Below are 18381 nucleotides of genomic sequence, written 5' to 3'. Positions count from 1 at the left end.
CTGGCGTCTCTTCCCCGCTGGGCTCTTCCGTAGCCCCGCCCCCGCCCCTTTCGAAGTCTACCTTTACCTGTCTGGGATGGGGAAGGTGCCTGGGCGCAGGAGAGTGGGTCCATCGGGGAGCTGTGCGTAACTGGTGGCGGCTAAGCCTCCGGTTTGGACACGCGTTAGTGTAGGATTAACTTCCCTTTAGCCCAACTAGGAGCAATGTTAATGCAGATGTTAAGTAATCCTATCTCAAGCCTGGTTTTGTTTGTGTTTTTCCCTCGAGTGTATTGTTTGTAAGATCTTTCCGAAGGCATTTCTGCAGTAAAGAATGTATAATTCCTTTTTGCAGGGAATTTAGATCAGTTTTTGTGCAATGTCAGTTTTGGAATCATTTGTTACAAGCAAGCACAGCCCTTCAGATTTTATAAAAGGTCTTCTAGAAGTGCCTTAATGGTAGTATTTTTTTAAACCTTCTGGTTTGGTATTTTGGACATTATGCTCATATTTAGGACCAGGCTTAGATTATCCTGATCTGATGGTTCTAGAGCAGTAAAACACAGTCGAACTTTTAAAATGGGGGGTTTCTTTTCATGACAGGAAACGGGCATCGTTTGTAATATGTCTGAATGATAATATTTTTTAGACGCTAGTCACTCACTGCCCGCAAATCGATGTCAACCCATAGCTACCCTTTAGGGCTGGGTAGACGGCTCCGTGTGTGTTTCCTAGACTGTAACTCTTTACGGGAGTAGGAAGCTTCCTCCTGCAAAGCGCTGGGGGTTTCAAACGGCTGACCTTTGGACTTCAGCCAGTGCTAACCACTATGCCACCAGAGCACCTTAGATTCCAAAATGGGTATTCATATGGAGAGAATCATGAAAGGACGCCTTAAGGCATGCGAGGTGACAGATCCTTCAACTGCATTGTTAAGGGTTACTTGTGTAGCCTTTGCACTATCTATAGCACTTCCTCTGTTTGCAAGGGAGTCTGGTCAGTTATGACTGATGCATCTCTGATCGAGCTTCAATCAAAGCATGAGTTCCTTAAGCGCAGGAACATATCCTAGCTAGCCCCCAAGTTGTGACCAACTTGTGACCTTCAGCAAAGATCTACATTTTGAATATGTCTTACTCTCCCAGCACTTCAATCTCTTATCTTGGTGCATCAGAAGCACCAAGGGAGCTTGCTGAATACCTTTTATGATTTACCATTCTCTTATCCAGACCAAATAAAAATGGTCAGTAAGGCATATATGATGGGGAAAAGGGGAGTAATTACCAGATGTTTTGATGCTTTAAAACGTTCTAAAGTGTAACCACCCTCCCCACACCTAATTCACAATTTTTGGGGGGGGGAATATCCTAAATGACTAAAGACCTGACCCACTGTCATCAAGTCAACTCTGGGTTCCACGACTGGAAATCTTTATGGAGGCAGATGGCTTCATCTTTCTCCGTCAGAGCTGCTGCTGATTTTCACTCATTGACCTTTCAGTTAGGGTTCCAGTATTTCACCAGCAGCATGAAGATTATGAATTTTAAAATTATTCTTAAGGAACTCTGATAGCCTGAGAGATTATTGCCTACAAGAATTTCCCAATTTAAGAAGGCAACACGAGTAAACAAATGCATGCAGAATAAGGGCCTCCCCAAGTCAAGGTCAGTGTAGACGAGAGGACTGAAGGGAAACGTCAGAGAAAGTGTGACAGTGAAGGTGGGTGCATGACAGAAAAGAGTCAGTGGTGTTTTAGGCAAAAGAAAAGCATGACCAGAGGGGCAGAGAGGGGTGCTGATAGATGGAGTAGTGCAGAGATACAGGAGAAGTGCTGAATACAGGAGATGAGTGAGTGAAAATTCAACCAGTAGTTTAAGTAGATTAAATTAACTTGGCTAGATCATAAACGGGGGGGGGGGGATGATAAAAGATGGCTAGTTTTTTAGTAAGGGAGAAGAGATCTGATCAGGTTTCTAGAACACAGGCAGCAAGAAGGAGAAGGGATTCAGGAAGGAATGACAAGAGACTGAGAAAGCAGCAAGGTGCTAAAGTGATTGTCCAGGTACAAGGACAGTGATGTGGACAAGGGAAAGTTAAGGGTTAGCAGGGCTTCAGAAAATAAGAGGTATCATTTGAAAGATTCCCATTTGTGGAATTTGCCTTGAGTATATTTTGCCTCAAGTCAAGAATGGGTCATATTAATATGAGATGGCTTCAAAAAGTCCATGGGAAATTTATCATTCTATTTTTCTGTGAACTTTTTTCCCCCATGTGCTTTTTGAAGGTCTTGTTTATTGTATTTGAGGTAAGTTATTTTTTCAACTAATACTTGTGTACTAGTTACATATATGGGGGAGTATATTCAAATATACATTAAATACAGACCCAGTTCTCAATCGCTGTAAACCATTAAGATGTTTATATCCTGGTTAAAAAGTTTACATCATGGTCGAGAGTTCCAACAGACTGTCTATGGACAATACCTCACATAGGTACTATTTGGAAAAGAAGGCCCAAGCCAAAGACTTCAAGGATTGATGGGACAACTACTGAAAATTGTAAAATGAAGAAAAAGAAAAGTAGGAAAGGCCATTTAGAGATAAGTAAAGGGAAAGGGAGATCAGATAGGAGGTAAGTTAAGAAAATGGCATAATGGCATGTTTTGAAACCCTGTTTCAGTGCCCAAACGAAGTAGGACTTCTAAGTTGGTAAACAGAACACTGACATGTTTTCTCTTTCTCTCTCTAGTATGGAAACTTCGTTGATAACCTAAGAATCTTCACCAAAGGAGGAAGTGGTGGAATGGGTTACCCTCGATTAGGTGGGGAAGGTGGAAAAGGTGGTGACGTCTGGGTTGTAGCAGAAAAAAGGATGACCTTAAAGCAACTTAAAGACAAATATCCACACAAGCGATTTATGGCTGGCGGAGGGGCAAATAGTCGGTAAGTTCTTAATGGCGACTCTGATTTGGTTAAATCAGGACTTCCCAGATAACAAAACTATGTGTGTAACTGAATTAAAAATAGTTTTCTAAGAAAAATAAAATACTGGTATTATCAAATCTTTTGGAGCTTTTCGATTTTCATAAAAGGCTTTTCTTCTCCCAATATCTGTTGGTATTCTTTCTTTCTTCGTGTGTCTCTCAATCTAAACTCACTGCCATCAAGTTGATTCCAACTCCCAGTGGCCTAAAGGACAGTGGAGGTCTGCCCTGTGAGTCTTAAAGCTGTGCATCTTTTATTAAAATTAAAAGATCACTTTATTGGTGGAGCTTAACTGCTCTTATAAGAAACATACATCAGTTGTATCAAGCATATGGTGCCATCTTTTTTCCTAGACATTTCTATCTTTAGGGGAGCAGAAAGCCTTACCTTCCTGCTGCAGAGCAGCTGTTCTAGTGCACAGCCCACTGTGCTACCAGACCTTCTGACTCCCCAACAGGAACAGAACAGAAATGCCGCGCGTTCCTGAGATTATCTGTGAAAGTCTTTAGGAAAACTTTCTCAAGTTTTAATCATACTATACCTTCTACCATCAAGGGTTCTTCCAGGAGCTCTGAGGCCTTGCTTAAAAGTTAGAGCCTCTTTCTTTTGTGGTGTTGTTTTTGGGTGCCGTCGAGCCGGTTCCAAGCCACAGCGACCTTAGGTTCAACAGAAGGAAGCACTGCCCAGTCTGCGCCTTACTCGCGCCGCCCTTGTTTCAGCCACCGCTTCAGTCTCTCTCGTGGAGGGGCCTCCTCCTTTTCACTGCCCCGCCACTTTACCAAGCATGCTGTCATTTTCCAGGCACGAGAGCCTCCAGATAACGTGTCTAAAGTACGTGAGATGAAGTCTAGCCACCTTGTCGCTAAGGCACCTTCTGTTTTCATTGTGTGCAGTGTGCTCTCCTTTTGCTCTGTTGTGACCTTCTCCAAGGCAGCGCAGCCATCCCTTTACTTTGTGTGTGAGTATCTGCTGCTGCCACCGAGCGTAGGCTGGTGGCCTTATGTGAGGAACCTTGGCTTAACTGTAGTTTTGATGAAAGTGTACAACACCAATTAGTTTTTCATTCTTCAGTTTGTACACATTGTTTCAGGACACGGGTTGCCACCTCCCCCACCCCCACCCCAATGTGTCAGCACTCTCCACTGTCACCGTGGGGTTCCCATTCACCCAGCTTTTCTTCCCCTTCTGATGAATTCCACTCCGGGTAAATGCCACCCTTTCATTTCACATAGCTGCATGTTCTGAGGAGCACATTCTTCATAGGCGTTACTGTTCACATATGGTTCTGTCTGCCTCTTGATTGCCTATGAACGATGGTCTCCAGAAGCGGGTTCAGTTTATAAGTTTGAAGGGTATTTAGGGGCTATAGTCTCAGCAGTTTAAGCAATCTCTACCAGATGAGTAAACCTGGTTGTTTTTAATTTGTTTGTTTTTATGAATTTGAATTCTGCTCTACATTTTGCTCTCACTCTGTCCAGGACTTTCTATTGTGATTGAGTCAGAGCTGTTCAGCATCTAGTTCTTCTCATCTCAGTCTAGGGGAGGCTGTAATTCATACGGTCCCTCTGTCCTCCCCACTCCTTTTTTTTCACTCTTCTTTTTGCTCAGAAATGGAAGATACCAGTATTTGTAAATTAATGATTCCTTGCAAACTGTTAAGACTGCAGTCACTATTCATCAAAGTAGGATGTAGAATATTGTTTGTATGGACTGTATTATGCCGGTTGACCGACAGGTACCCCAAGACTGTGGTTCTTAATCCTCAAGCCCAGAAATTCAGTCCTACAAGGTGTTTAACCATGGCTACGCAATTTTCTTGACCCTTAGTCCTGTATGTTGTGTTCTATACCTTTTGTGTAGATACAAATATGTATGTAGAAATATCCACTGCCAAGCCTGAATATTTGCACATACTTGTGCTTGCATATGTCATTCCACAACTGTTCAGTTTATATATCTACATGTATATCCACCTGTAAATTGTTTGTTATCCCTGTCATAGCAGGATTGCATATGAAGTTGTGTTTACTCTTATTGCTTTGTGTATGAGGTGCCATTCTTTAGCTATAAACAAAATGGGGGGAAAAGTTATTAAAACTTCTATCCAAGTTCTGTTATTTTTCTTCAAGCTCTCAAGACATTTTATTCCTTCAGAGGTGTTAATGTAAAGGTTAGTTTCTATGATCCTATAAATGTGAGATCAGCATTAGGCTAACTGCACTGTCAGCAGTTCTAACCCACCAGCCTTACTAGGGGAGAAAGAAGAAGCTGTACAGACTTACAGGCTCAGAAAGCCAGTATACTGTCGATAAGAGCTGGAATCAGCGTGATGGCAGTGGGTTTGGTTGGGTAAGTGGCTCAGTGGTGGAATTCGCACCTTCTCTGCAGAAGGTCTGGCTTTCTCCCTGGCCTGACAGACACTTCAGTGCAGCCACACTAACCTATCAGTTGTGCCTTGGATTTTGGAAATGATGCTGCCCAAGTTTCGGTGGAGCCTTCAGACTAAGCCAGACTTTTTGAACTTCTAAGCAAGAAACTAAAACGGTCAAAAACCAACTCCTTAATGAGATGTCTTATCATTCTATGATTTTAGACACCAGTGCAAAGACCTGAATCCATTTACGTCATAAATTATTTAAGAATAGACTGGTATGTTAACTTTTTAAAGTACAGTGATAGAGATTAATATTTAAAACAGGGACGATCTTTGCATACAGGTATCTCTACTTTGCTTCATGTGCCCCCGCCTTCATCCGTGTCGATACTATGTTCTCTCACACCTTCTGTATCCTATGTCAAGCATTCCAAGCTATCTAAATAGTCTTGTATTGATCTCACATCACCTTCTCACTCACCTCATTTTTCTGTCTTTCAAACAAAGCTCACTTAATCCATCTGCAACAATATGTTATCTGTTGAACCCTTTTTTACTCTGTCGTTTTCTTAAAAGATTTTGCCATTTGCTACAATTTTTAGAAAGAGATGAAGTTTATTTTGAGATAAATAACAACTAGTAAACTTTCCTTTAGGTGCACTAACCCTGAGTTTTTCAAACAATGCTTTTCAGTTTTCTAAGGTGGTACTTTAAAATCTGTTTTCACTGCAACTCGAAACATTTTGTATTGTGACCCAGTAAATATATGTATTATCTATTTTATATATACCATTGTATTCTTGTAGATGCTACTGTAACCCATGATTTTCTAAAGTCATAGTATTTGGATTGTGAAATAAGTTTAGTAGGGTGCAACTAGCATTTTTTGAAGATGAAATAAAGTAGAATAGGAAACATTAGCCTGTCCCACACACATAGTAAATGTAGTTGTATAAAACTTTAAATTCCTTTGTATACCATATGTGAATAGATGTGCTGGTCTTGATGCGTTACAGGTAGTCTCCGACTGACAGCAGGGCTCTGTTCCAATGATGCTCTTGGAAGTAAATTCTGACAAATGCCTCCTCTTTTTTACTGTATTGCCTTATATTATAATATCTTTATAAATCTGGTCTTTGTGGGATTTGGAAGCACTATATATGAGCTTACAGATACAAATATATATTAATATATTCATACATAAAAACTTACAGATCATTTTAAAAATAGACAATCATAAGTGTGATTCATTATAAGTCAACCACATCTTAAGTTCAGGACTACCTGTGTTTCTTAGTTACAATTGAAAGCTAATGTTCTTTGTAAACCATTTGTTTGAAACATGAACCATTTAATTTTGTAGGATTTTCTTTTTCCATAGGGTTAGTGCACTGAAAGGTTCCCCAGGAAAAGATTGTGAGATTCCTGTGCCCGTGGGCATTTCAGTAACTGATGAACATGGTAAAATTATAGGTGAGTGTACTCCAGCTTCTGAGGTTGGGGGGAAAAACGCGCATTTTGTAAAATTGTATAGGGGGTGGTAGGGAATACCTTCTCTTGGGTTTCGAAATGTTTAACATAATGATTTCAGCTGCTAATTAAAAAACAGTTATTACTCAGTATTGACTGCTAAATTTAACATTATTTTAAAGATATAAGAGGGTTAACTTAGCTTCAAAAACATAACTCATCTCTTCTCAACTCTTAACAAAGGTTTTTCCAGGGCCAAACATTTAATAAGAATTTAATCATATTGCTTAACAAACCTCTAGATTTGTAAACGAGAATGTGATGCTTTAAATAAGTGGTTCTCAACCTTCTGATGCCGTGACCCTTTAAGACAGTTCCTTACGTGGTGGTGACCCCCCAACCATAAGATTATTTTCATTGCTACTTCATAACTATAATTTTGCTACTGTTATTGAGTTAGTTTATTGTACCAACCTGGCCAATAAGCACATATGGGGTTAATTGAAAGGTGGAGAAATGAATGGCTTGGTGAGCCTCCCCTTTCTAGTTCTCAGGTCTCTTGCTTTGTGATGGTTGGACCAGGGTGCAGCTGCCTTAGCCAGTTCCCTGCTTTAGCTGGCAAGGCTCACTTCCTGAAAAGACATCCCTGAGGAGAAGCCATATGGACCTACCCCAATGTAGCCCTGGGTGCTGGAGCAGCCATGTGGAGACCCCTGCCAGTGCTAAAATGCTTACATATTCACTGATTCTACTTTCCTCCTCCTGACCACTCCCTCATGGTATTTTTTCTTTGTCTAGCCAGAGGTCAGATAAAGCCACACTGTTTACTTTGTTGTTTTCTGGGGAGAATAAGGGAAATATGAAAATAGAAAGTTTGTAAGCCCAAATAAACGTTATTCTCCATCTTAATGATTTGTTTATCCAGTACCCCACTCCCAAGGTACCATAATGTGTTAGTCTGGGTACATTAGAGAAACAAATCCACAGAAACTCAGGTACAGAGAGTTTTCTATAAACTGCACATTTATATTAAGTGCACATCAAGAAAACATTTCAACCCAGTACTGCCCAAGCCCACAAGTCCAACCTTAACCCATATGTCCAACACCAATCCACAAAGTCCTCCTCCAGGTCACAAAACACACACTATGACACCGACTGCAGGAGGAAAGCAGAATTAGTGAATGCGTGAGCATTTCAGCACTGGAAGGGGTCTCCACATGGCTCCTCCAGCACCCAGGACTGAATCGGGGTAGGTCCATGCGCTTTTTCCTTGGGGATATCTTGCAGGAAGTGAACCTTGCCAGCTGAAGCAGGGAATTGGCTAAGGCAGCTGCACCCTGGTCCAACCATAATAAAGCAAGAGACCTGAGAACTTGAAAGGTGAGACTCACCGAGCCATTTATCTCCCCGTCCTTCAATTAACCTCAAAAACGTGTGTTTATCTGCCAGGTCGGCGCAATAAACTAACTGTTATAAATCAGGTGACCCCTGTGAAAGGTTCATTTGATCCCCCAAAGGGGTCACGACCCACAGGTTGAGAAACCGCTATTTTACTCTTCAACTGTCTTTTTTTTTTTTAGGAGAACTCAATAACGAGAAGGACAAAGTGTTGGTGGCTAAAGGAGGTCTTGGTGGTAAATTACTTACAAATTTCTTACCGCTGAAAGGGCAGAAACAAATAATTCATCTGGATCTAAAACTTATAGCTGATGTAGGTCTTGTGGGGTAAGTACCATTCACATTTAAAAAAAATCATTTTATTAGGAGGCTCCTACAACTCTTATCAGAATCCCTACATACATCAGTTGTGTAAAGCACATTTGTATATTCATTGCCCTCATCATTCTCAAATCATTTGCTCTCCACTTAAGCCCTTAGCATCAGCTCCTCATTTTCCCTGCCCCCCTCCCTCATGAACCCTTGATAATTTATAAATTATTATTTTGTAATATCTTGCGCTGTTAAACATCTCCCTTCACCCACTTTTCTGTTGTCCGTCCACCAGGGAGAAGGTTATATGTAGATCCTTGTAATTGGTTCCTCCTTTTCATCTCAACCTACCTCTACCCTCCCAGTATTGCCATTCTCACCACTGGTCCTGAAGGGATCATCCGTCCTGGATTCCCTGTGTTTCTAGTTCCTATCTGTACCAGTGTATATCCCCTGGTCTAGCCAGATTTTTAAGGTAGAATTGGGATCATGATAGTGGGGGGTGGGGTGGGCTTTTAGGATCCAGAGGAAATTGTATGTTTCATCATTGCTACCCTGCACCCTGACTGGTTCATCTCCTCTCCATGACCCTTCTGTAAGGGGATGTCCAATTGCCTACAGATGGGCTGTGGTTCTCTACCCCACACTCCCCCTCATTCACAATGATTTGATCTTTTGTTCTGATGATGCCTGATACCTGATTCCTTCAACACCTCATGATTGCACAGGCTGATGTGCTTCTTCCATGTGGGCTTTGCTGCTTCTGAGCAAGATAGCCGCTTATTTACCTTCAAGCCATTAAGACCCCAGACGCTATATCTTTTGATAGCTGGGCACCATCAGCTTTCTTCCCCACATTTGCTTATGCACCCATTTGTCTTCACGATCGTATCAGGGAGGTGAGCACACAATGATATGATTTTTTTGGTCTTTGATGCCTGATAACTGATCCCTTTGGCACCTGGTGGTCACGCAGGCTGGTGTGCTTCTTCCATGTGGGCTTTGTTGCTTCTGAGCTAGATGGCTGCTTGTTTACCTTCAAGCCTTTAAGACCCCAGGCGCTATATATTTTGATAGCTGGGCACCATTAGCTTTCTTCACATTTGCTTATGTACCCCCTTTGTCTTCAGCAATTGTGTCAGGAAGGTGAGCATCATGGAATGCCAGTGTAATAGAAGAAAGTATTCTTGCATTGAGAGAGTACTTGAGTGGAAGCCCAATGTCCATCTGCTACCTTAATACTAAACCTATACATATATACACATAGTTCTATTCCTACATCCTCAGATATAAATATATTTGTGTATGTACATGTCTTTTTTTAGAACTGTATAAATGCCCTTTGCCTCCAGTAATTCCTCTCGGTTACCCTTGACCACACCATTCACATTTTTATTACTACATTTTCAGAAAGATGGTTCATGAGTCGGGAATAATGATAAAAGGATAATTTGGGGCCAGAATATTTGTGGTATATGGAATTTGTGCATTATGTATGGACTTTGAGAATACCCTGATATGTATAGCAGTTTTTCTTATGCCAACATTGAGGCTTATGGGTACGATTCATTTGTGAAAGGAAGGGCACAGCAACTGAGGTGAGGTCTCACTAGGGATGTTGCAGAATGAAGGAGAAATGGAAAACTGGCCAAATTCTCTAAGAAGCTATAAGAATGTTACTAAGGTAATAGTTACAAATTCAAACAAACCCCATTTCTAAAAAATGCATTGAAAACAAAAACCCTGCCACCAAATTGCTTCCAACTCATAGCAACCCTGTATAGGGTTTCTGAGGCTATAAATCTTCAAGGGAGCAGAGAACCCCATCTTTCTCCCACAGAGAAGCTGGTGGGTTTGAGCCCCCAACCTTGGGTTAGTAGCCCAACGACTAGCCCACAGCACCACCAGCGCTCCTTAAAAAACTTATAGAAGTTTATATTCACCAACGGTTTTTAAAAAGTTGAGATATTCTTCAAAGTCATGTTAGAGGTATTAGAATATCAGATAATACCTTTCATCAGATGATTAAGTAGTGGTACAATCTCGAACATTAGCCATATATACTATTAAGCACTAAGTTAAATTTTGCTGTAACTATTTTCCTATTTTAGATCTGTGCGTTTCAGTATATCTTGCAATGTTGTCTTTTTCTGCTAGCTTCCCACTCTTTCTTCAAGCAATGCCATACCGCTGTACGCTTTGCTGTGTTGACACCAATCTAGAGGGGGGTTGATAGAGAATAACAGAGGGAGGAAAAGGCTCTTTAGTGTGCATTTCTCCTCTGCTCCTTCTCCTACAACAACTACAAACTACAGCCCCCCGCCCCCACATACGCCCCAAGTGCTCTTCCATTGGGTTGATCCCAATTCGTCGTGAAGGCTTGCAGAACCTTCCCACAGGGTTTTCTCCGCTGCAATTGTTACAGAAGCAGACCTTCTTCTATGACACTGCTGGTAGTTTTAACTGCCACCCTGTAGGGTAGTAGCTGAATGCAAACTGGTCCACCCGAGCACCTCGTTCCCAAGCCTCCCCGCAGCTTCATGCAGTAGTCAGAGAGAAACTGTCTCACCTGCTACTCTATCTAACTCTCTAGTTCTGTTCCCTGGTTTCCATCATGTATTTCTCAGGTTCTCAACCTGTAGGTCACAACCCCTTTGGGGGTTGAATGACCTTTTCACAGAGGTCACCCAATTCATAAGAGTAGCAAAATTAGTTATGAAGTAGTAATGAAAATAATGTTATGGTTGGGGAGGTCACCACATGAGCAACTGTATGAGAGGGTCGCGGGGAAGCTGTTTTCATCCTCCTTTCTGCTTGCTGTGTCACGAGTTAATCTTAGTCTGGATTCCCTGACCTGCCTTTTCAGTTCTTGGGTCTCAGGACTTAAGAGTTCCTCAGTCTCATTCTGGTTTGTAACAGAAAGGAAGCAATCCTGACATAACTCGCCATTGTAATTGAATTTTTCTTTAATACTGACTATTCTTTAGGGATATTATAGCTTTAATAAAGTTTGTAGATAAAATGGGAAATCTTGCTATTTGCAGTCTCGTTTTAGAAAAGTGTCTAGATTTCCAAAGTCCTATATTTACAGACTCTTTGGATCACAATCAAAGAAGAAACTGGAAAAACTAAGTATTCAGGGTTGTGGGGAGGGGACATAGAGGTTATGCTTTTTTGAATTGGATTCATAAATTCTTTGCTGGTCTTGAGTAAGTTGTACATCAATTCTACAGCTTTCTTTTCTCATCTGTAATAGAGAATGGTAGTAGATCTCACTTTAACATTTTGAGTGGTTAAATAAAATACTTATAGCAGAATGATTATTTTGCATTTATGATGCTCATTGAAGAGTACTTGTAACTGCTATGGTCATTTGTATTTTGTCCACTTATTGAGACTGCCTTCAGTGGCAAGTTCATTTGAGTTCATTGGACGTAACATAGCAGGGATCATGAGGGAGACACAGGACCGGACACCATGTCATGTTGTTGTACTGAGGTTGCCGCAAGTTGGAGCCGCATCACTTAATAAAATAATGGGTGTCCAGGACAGGCTTTGAAATTAGAACTAGGAATTAAAGCCTTGATTTTTTTATGCAGAATGTTTAATATGTATTCTGGTGCCCTTGAATCGGTTGTCAGTTCTTGAAAAGTTATCACCATGAATACTGTCGTAAGCAGATGCCCATTTAGCTGATCTCAGGAACGGGTTGAAACTTTAGAAGCACGGTGAAATGTCCTAGTATATTTGTACTGTGATCAGATCAGACCTATTTCTGTGTAGATTGAATTTTGTCCCCTACAATTTTCATTAGGACACTTTTCAAGACCAATATCAAGTGTCTGTCTTCAAGAATAAACCACTAGTACACCCTCTTTCTACTAATACTTGATATGAGGAAATAAAAGGCTGCATTTACCTGTACGTCATCACACTTATGAAATTAGGAAGATAGTGAAACAAGCAAGAATGGTTAGTGATACTGATGGACAAAAATTGCAACTTGCCTTTCAAAGAGTTTTAACTTGCTTTTGCAACGTGCAACTTGCTCTTCAAAGAGTTTCAAGAGTCTGAGTGTACATGAAATAAAAATAACAATATATAATTGATCAAGGATTCACAAAGGTAGGAGTGTGGGGGACGAAGGGGTAAAAAGAGGAGCTCAAGTAGAAAATATTTCGGAAATGTTGATGGTGACATATGTACAAGTGCGTTTAATACAATTGAATGATGGATTGTTGTAAGATTAGTAAGAGCCCCCCAATAAAATGATTAATAAATTAAAAATTCTGAGTGTAACAGGATCTGAGAATATGCTAGATGATCCAGGATCATCACAGAAATACCACAATTTTATTCTAAAATTCATTAAAGAAAGTTATTTACTTTCTGTACTTTTAGTCAGGAAATTCGTTAAAGGAGTGTCCCTGTGGAGCGCAGAATTCCAAATGAATAGTTGTAAAACACTGCACCATTATGCCATATGGCAGAGTGGGTTGCACGTTGGACTGCTAACCAGAAGCTCTGCAGTTCAGGCCTTCCAGGTGCTGCTGCGAAGCTAAGGCTTTCAGCCGAGGAGTCCCCAGTGGCGGTTCTCGTGGGGCCAGAGTCAGCTCCACGTAGTAGGTCTGCTGAGTTTTAAGGGTGCCAAATAAGAGGGTGGCGGAGGGTTTGAAAGTGCTCTTCGAATTTGAATGACAGTCAGGGGTCATGTGTGCCTTGCTGAATGCTGTATTTCTCATAACTCAAAGCTCAATTAATGTTTGTTGGATAAATCTAATGAAAATACCATTAGATGTATGAAAGCATCTTGTAAGTGACTGCCATTCATAGTAATTTAGTAGTAACACCAAAAGCCTTTAAAATGAGCATATATTTTAGTATTTTTTACCTAGAAATTTATCCCAAGAAAGAAAATAAAGATTAAACACAATACATCACATATAGCCATTGCAGTATTTACAGGTTTTTTTACAAAGTAAACAAATATTAATTTGCAGAAAGAATAATTTAGTTATTTTAATCCCATCACTCAGATAACTCTTATTGTTGATGCATGTCTTTCTGGCTGTATACAGACTTCATGCCGTGTTATTTATGATCATGAAAAACTGGGAGATGACCTAAATGTCTTAACAAGAGGAAACCAGTTAAATAAATAAATAAATTGTGGATTCATCAGATTAAAAGGGATAATCCTGCAAAGTCATCTTTACAGATGAATTTGAATCTTTATGAGTATATTTAACTACCAGTTTATAAAAACATGCAAGAGCCCAAGAGCATATCCAATGACACTGTGTGAATACTAAGTAGCAAACTCTGGACTGGGAAAGAAGTTTATACCGTAGATGGCCCAGGTTCCTTAGTTAAAACACAAACTTTTTTGAAAAGAGGAAATAAGACTCACCAAGATCCAGTGCAGGGTTTCCAAACCTGTACTTCTCTACAGGAGTAGATAGCTTCATCTTTCTCACGTGGACTAGCTGGTGGGCTCAAACCCCTGCCTGTGGGTTAGCAGCCACTGTAGCAAACAATTATACTTGGACCTTATTTGAATTCTTATCAGACAAGCAAAACATTTTTTTGAAGTATTGGGGATGTATTGAGAATTATTGATGCTTGGTGATAGTTAAATAGGATTCATTAGTCTTTACAACTTTTGTGTATGTTTTATGACATCCATATGAAATGTCTTTTTCATAAAGCAGTCCTCAGTATAGCAGTGTTTGACCAGGAATCATCAGATAACAATATTCTTTTGTTTACTAATTATTGTTTTTTATTTCCCTGGTTTTATGATTTCTGAGGTTAGACTAACAATTACCATGTTGTTGCTCTTGAGTTGGCTCTAACTCATGGCAGCCCTCTGTGTACCAGAATGAAGTACTGCCCGGTCCCCCAGCACTCTCAGCAGTCCCTGTTGGTGAGCTGCGGCAGTTACGTCAGTCATCTCATGGAGGATCTCCGTGAGAATTTAGACATCTTCAAGAAACAAGATCATCTTTCATCTGTATTAGATTTTTAATCCTGGAGATATTCAAAAGGTGAATTTCAGAGGCAAGATTATGATAATGCTATTTGGTATAAATGATCTTTTATTTCTCACTTCAGATTCCCGAATGCTGGAAAATCCTCCTTGCTAAGTCGGGTGTCTCATGCAAAACCTGTGATTGCAGACTATGTATGTATGTGTCATTTGATTTATATCTTAATATGTGGAGGGGAACTTTAAAGGCTAACATTTCTCTCGGCCTAAATTAAATGACAACTCTAGGGGTAGTCTTAGTTTGAAAAATCTTTACAGATAGGATATACCGTATATACTCATGTATAAACTGAGTTTTTCAGCACAGTAAATGTGCTGAAAAACTGGGGTTCGGCTTATCCAAGGGGCAGTGGTACCCCAGCGAGGTGTAACATCTCGCGGGTGATTGCTGTTCCTCCGCTGTTCATTCAAAGCCCTGCTGTGGCTGCGTTTCGTCTCTCCCCTCTGGTCTCTGTGTTAATTCACCTCCTGCATTTCCCACCCTAGGCTTATACTCGAGTCAGTCAGTTTTTCTGGCTTCCCAGGTAATAATTAGGTACCTCGGCTTATACTCTGATCGGCTTATATTCGAGTATATACGATAATTTACTTCACATTAATGTTTGAAATCGATTTTCCCTCAAAAATATTCCCTGCACTTGTTAGATACTTTGACTGATTTCTCCTCTTCATAACCATTTATATTGTTCAGTTATCATTTTAGGAGCACCTATCACACTTCAAGCATTGTGACAAATATTAAGAGTGCAGAGATGAATTCTTGTCCTTTGAGTAAAACTTAAATTTTATCAATCTTACTTGTCCACGGACTTTTTGAAGCCCTGTTGTGTATCACTAAAGAATAATAGGAGGCTCTGTGAAAAAGTGTAGGTGATTGCTGTTGACTTCTGGGAGGAAGTGTGAGGTTTGGGCAGAGAGATGAAGAATGAATGTAGGCAGTCCCTGGGTTACAAACGTCTGACTGACAGACAACTCCCACTCGCCCGTTTAATACAGAGCTTCCAACTGGCTCTGCCATGGCCAACGAAGCACAATAATAACAGACCTGAATTTTTACACTTTGGATGATTGGTAAGATAACTGGAATAAGGAAACTTATACGCCAAAATCTGGGATGAGAGACTTAGAAGAGTGTAGTGAATCCTTTCAGGGGTTGTTGGATTATTAGAGTCTTGTCAGTAAAGTGGTGTTGTTGGCTGTCTTCTTTTAGTGGCACTTTACCCTGTTTATTTATTTAATTATTTTCCAAACCATTTTATTAAGGGCTAATCCAGACATCATACCATTCCATAGTTCCATTATATCAAACAGTGTTGTACAATTGCTACTAAAATCCATTCCAAAATGTCTTCCCTCTCGACCTTGTGATCAGCTCCCTCATACCCTCCCCCACATCCCCTGCCGTTTCCGCAGGAACTCTTCCTGCAGCTGTTGTCTGTGTAGAATTGTCTGTCTTGGGCTTCCTATGCAGAAAAACACTTAGCAGAGAGTCAAGAAGGCTTCCAACAATGAAAAATTTAACAGATAAACCCCATTTTGAAAAACACATACACAAATAAATAAAAACACAGAAACATTGAAAACCAAATTAAGCCCAAAGTGTATCAGAAAGGAGATCAAGTGACAAGCTTTTAACAGTTCAAGTCAGTCTTATCATTTTAATCTATGAGAGTCATGTCTCTGATACTCTTTGTCTGGTAACCAGTTATTCCTATCTCTTGATTGTGGTTAGAGGGACATCACCTGAGGCTGACTCCTTGTGTCGATTTTGGGTTTCCACTGTCATCCATATATGGCCTGCACACCAGAATCTCTCAATTTAAACTGATACTATTCCCTCCATCGGATTCGGATTGTGTAATTTACAATCCTTGGATCACAGATGTTGATGTGCTTCTTCCATGTGGGCTCGTTGACAGCTCAGTTATGTAAAATTGCCCTCACTCAAACTGTTGAGCCACCCCCTATTCACAGCAAGGTTCTTAGTCACAGTCACCTTCACTGTCTGCATGTACAGCTTCTGAACCTTTGGAAAGGCATCTAGCCTTTTTTACACTACTCCACTGCCCACTAGCCAGTTATGACTCGTTATACCCCTGTAGGACAGAGTAGAACTGCTCCACAGGATTACACAAACTGCTTCGTCTTTCTCACATGGAACAAACAGCCTGTGGGTTTGAACCCCTGACATTTCAGTTAACAGTCTGACACCTAGCTTACTTTATAAAAGTAGGCTAAGAACCATCTGCACCTGCTCCGGTTGGCCTACACATTCTTCAAAGACACCGTTTACAATGTATCTGTTCATAAACTGGGCATTGCTTGTATGTGTCAGTCAGTGAAAGGGAATGGAGGTAAAGGGTCTTCTAGTCAGACTAAACGCGAGGTGCGCAAAGGCTCTGTGCCGGGGAGTAAATATGGAGCATTTAACATGGATTATGCAAGAGTGAGGGAATGTAGGCTGTCTTTGGTCATTATAACCTTAGAGTAATTGGAGACTCTTAGCAAGGAATAGATGATTTTATTCACTTTATAAAAACATCTGCTTATAGTGTAGAAAATTAATGGGAATGTGCCGTGGGTGCATCTAGGAAGACCAGCTAGTAGGCTACTGCAGAGCAGCTGAGATGTAATGGGAGCTTAGACTAAGACGTTGATGAATGTGATCGGACCGCTATGAAAAGTCACCAGAGAGACATTGTTCTGTCTCCCACAGCACTCTCTGCTTTCTTCTGCTTCAGTTCCCTCTGGGTTCCGTAGTCAATTGAATCGCCACATAAAGCTCACAGGCAATGCTCATCATTAGAGGGTTTATTGTGGGAGTGAACGGGTAACAATTCAAGTGAAAATACTCAAGACAGAGTTGTTCATTCTGTACAAGTTACAAAACGCTTTCAGGGCTACTAATCGATGCCGAGCGGTCATGCCACTTTCTGTAAACCTCAATCCAGAGGCACTCAGCTCCAAATCCATTGTCGGGCAGTGTTCCCAGCTCCCTGAATTAAGTGCCCAGAGACACCCCACTCCAGTACGCCAGCCTCCTGTCTAACGCACTCAGCTGTACTTGCTCTGTGGACTGGGGCATCCGCCACGCTCATGCGGTGGCTCCTAGTTCTGCTGCTGCTGCTCCTCTGTCACTCCTCTGATGTCCCAGCTGTCTCCTCGACCACGAAGGTTCACTGCGCAGAGGGCGACGAGCTCCATTCCTGCCTTCTGCTGGTAGCAAGAGCCCCCTCTTGCTTCTCAAAGGCTTGTTCTATATGCAGCAGGTTCGCAATCACCATGAATCCCATTAACAAACACTCAACTGAATCCTAACGGTGTCTGCCCCCGCCTTCTCCTACCCAGACCCATCCAGAGAAAGTCTTTTGATGGGAGTTACAGACACGATGGCTAGAAGAGTCACATCAAGTAAATCACTGCCCTGCAGACATTAACCTGAAAAAACCAAGTCATTCTGAAATTAACATCTGAAGAAGTAGAGATAAAGTAGATTTTGTTTTTTTATGGTCAGTACTAATTATTGTAGTGAATTCAAAAGGAAAAAAGCAAAAAGATGGGAAAGAGACTTTCAGTATTAGTGAGACGTGCAGATGACTGAATGGGAAAGAGCTAGGAAGACCCCACCCCCAGGCACTGGTTTCTTTTTTTTTTTTGTATTAAAAGATCACTTTATTGGGGACTCTTACAGTTTTTATACAATCCATACATCAATTGTATCAGCATATTTCTACATATGTTACCATCATCATTATTACTTTTTTTTAACAATTTATTGGGGCTCATACAATTCTTATCACAGTTCATACATA

General features: G+C 40.9%; 1 protein-coding gene across 3 annotated transcripts in view; it reads left to right on the top strand.

The window, feature by feature from the left end:
- Window positions 1-18381, top strand: part of GTPBP10 (GTP binding protein 10) — a 29337-nt gene that overhangs the window by 175 nt on the left and 10781 nt on the right. For 2 of the 3 annotated variants that reach the window (XM_075558451.1, XM_075558449.1), the window contains exons 2-5: window positions 2728-2921; window positions 6701-6810; window positions 8391-8535; window positions 14635-14708. In XM_075558451.1, the coding sequence (XP_075414566.1) occupies window positions 2728-2921; window positions 6701-6810; window positions 8391-8535; window positions 14635-14708 (523 nt within the window). The remainder of the gene's footprint in view (window positions 1-2727; window positions 2922-6700; window positions 6811-8390; window positions 8536-14634; window positions 14709-18381) is intronic. The other variant, XM_075558450.1, reaches the window with a different exon arrangement.

The sequence above is a fragment of the Tenrec ecaudatus genome, chromosome 9 (genome assembly GCF_050624435.1).
Source record: "Tenrec ecaudatus isolate mTenEca1 chromosome 9, mTenEca1.hap1, whole genome shotgun sequence".
NCBI lineage: Eukaryota > Metazoa > Chordata > Mammalia > Afrosoricida > Tenrecidae > Tenrec > Tenrec ecaudatus.
The sequence above is the reverse complement of the archived record's forward strand: the minus strand, read 5'-3'. Positions and strand labels throughout refer to the sequence as shown.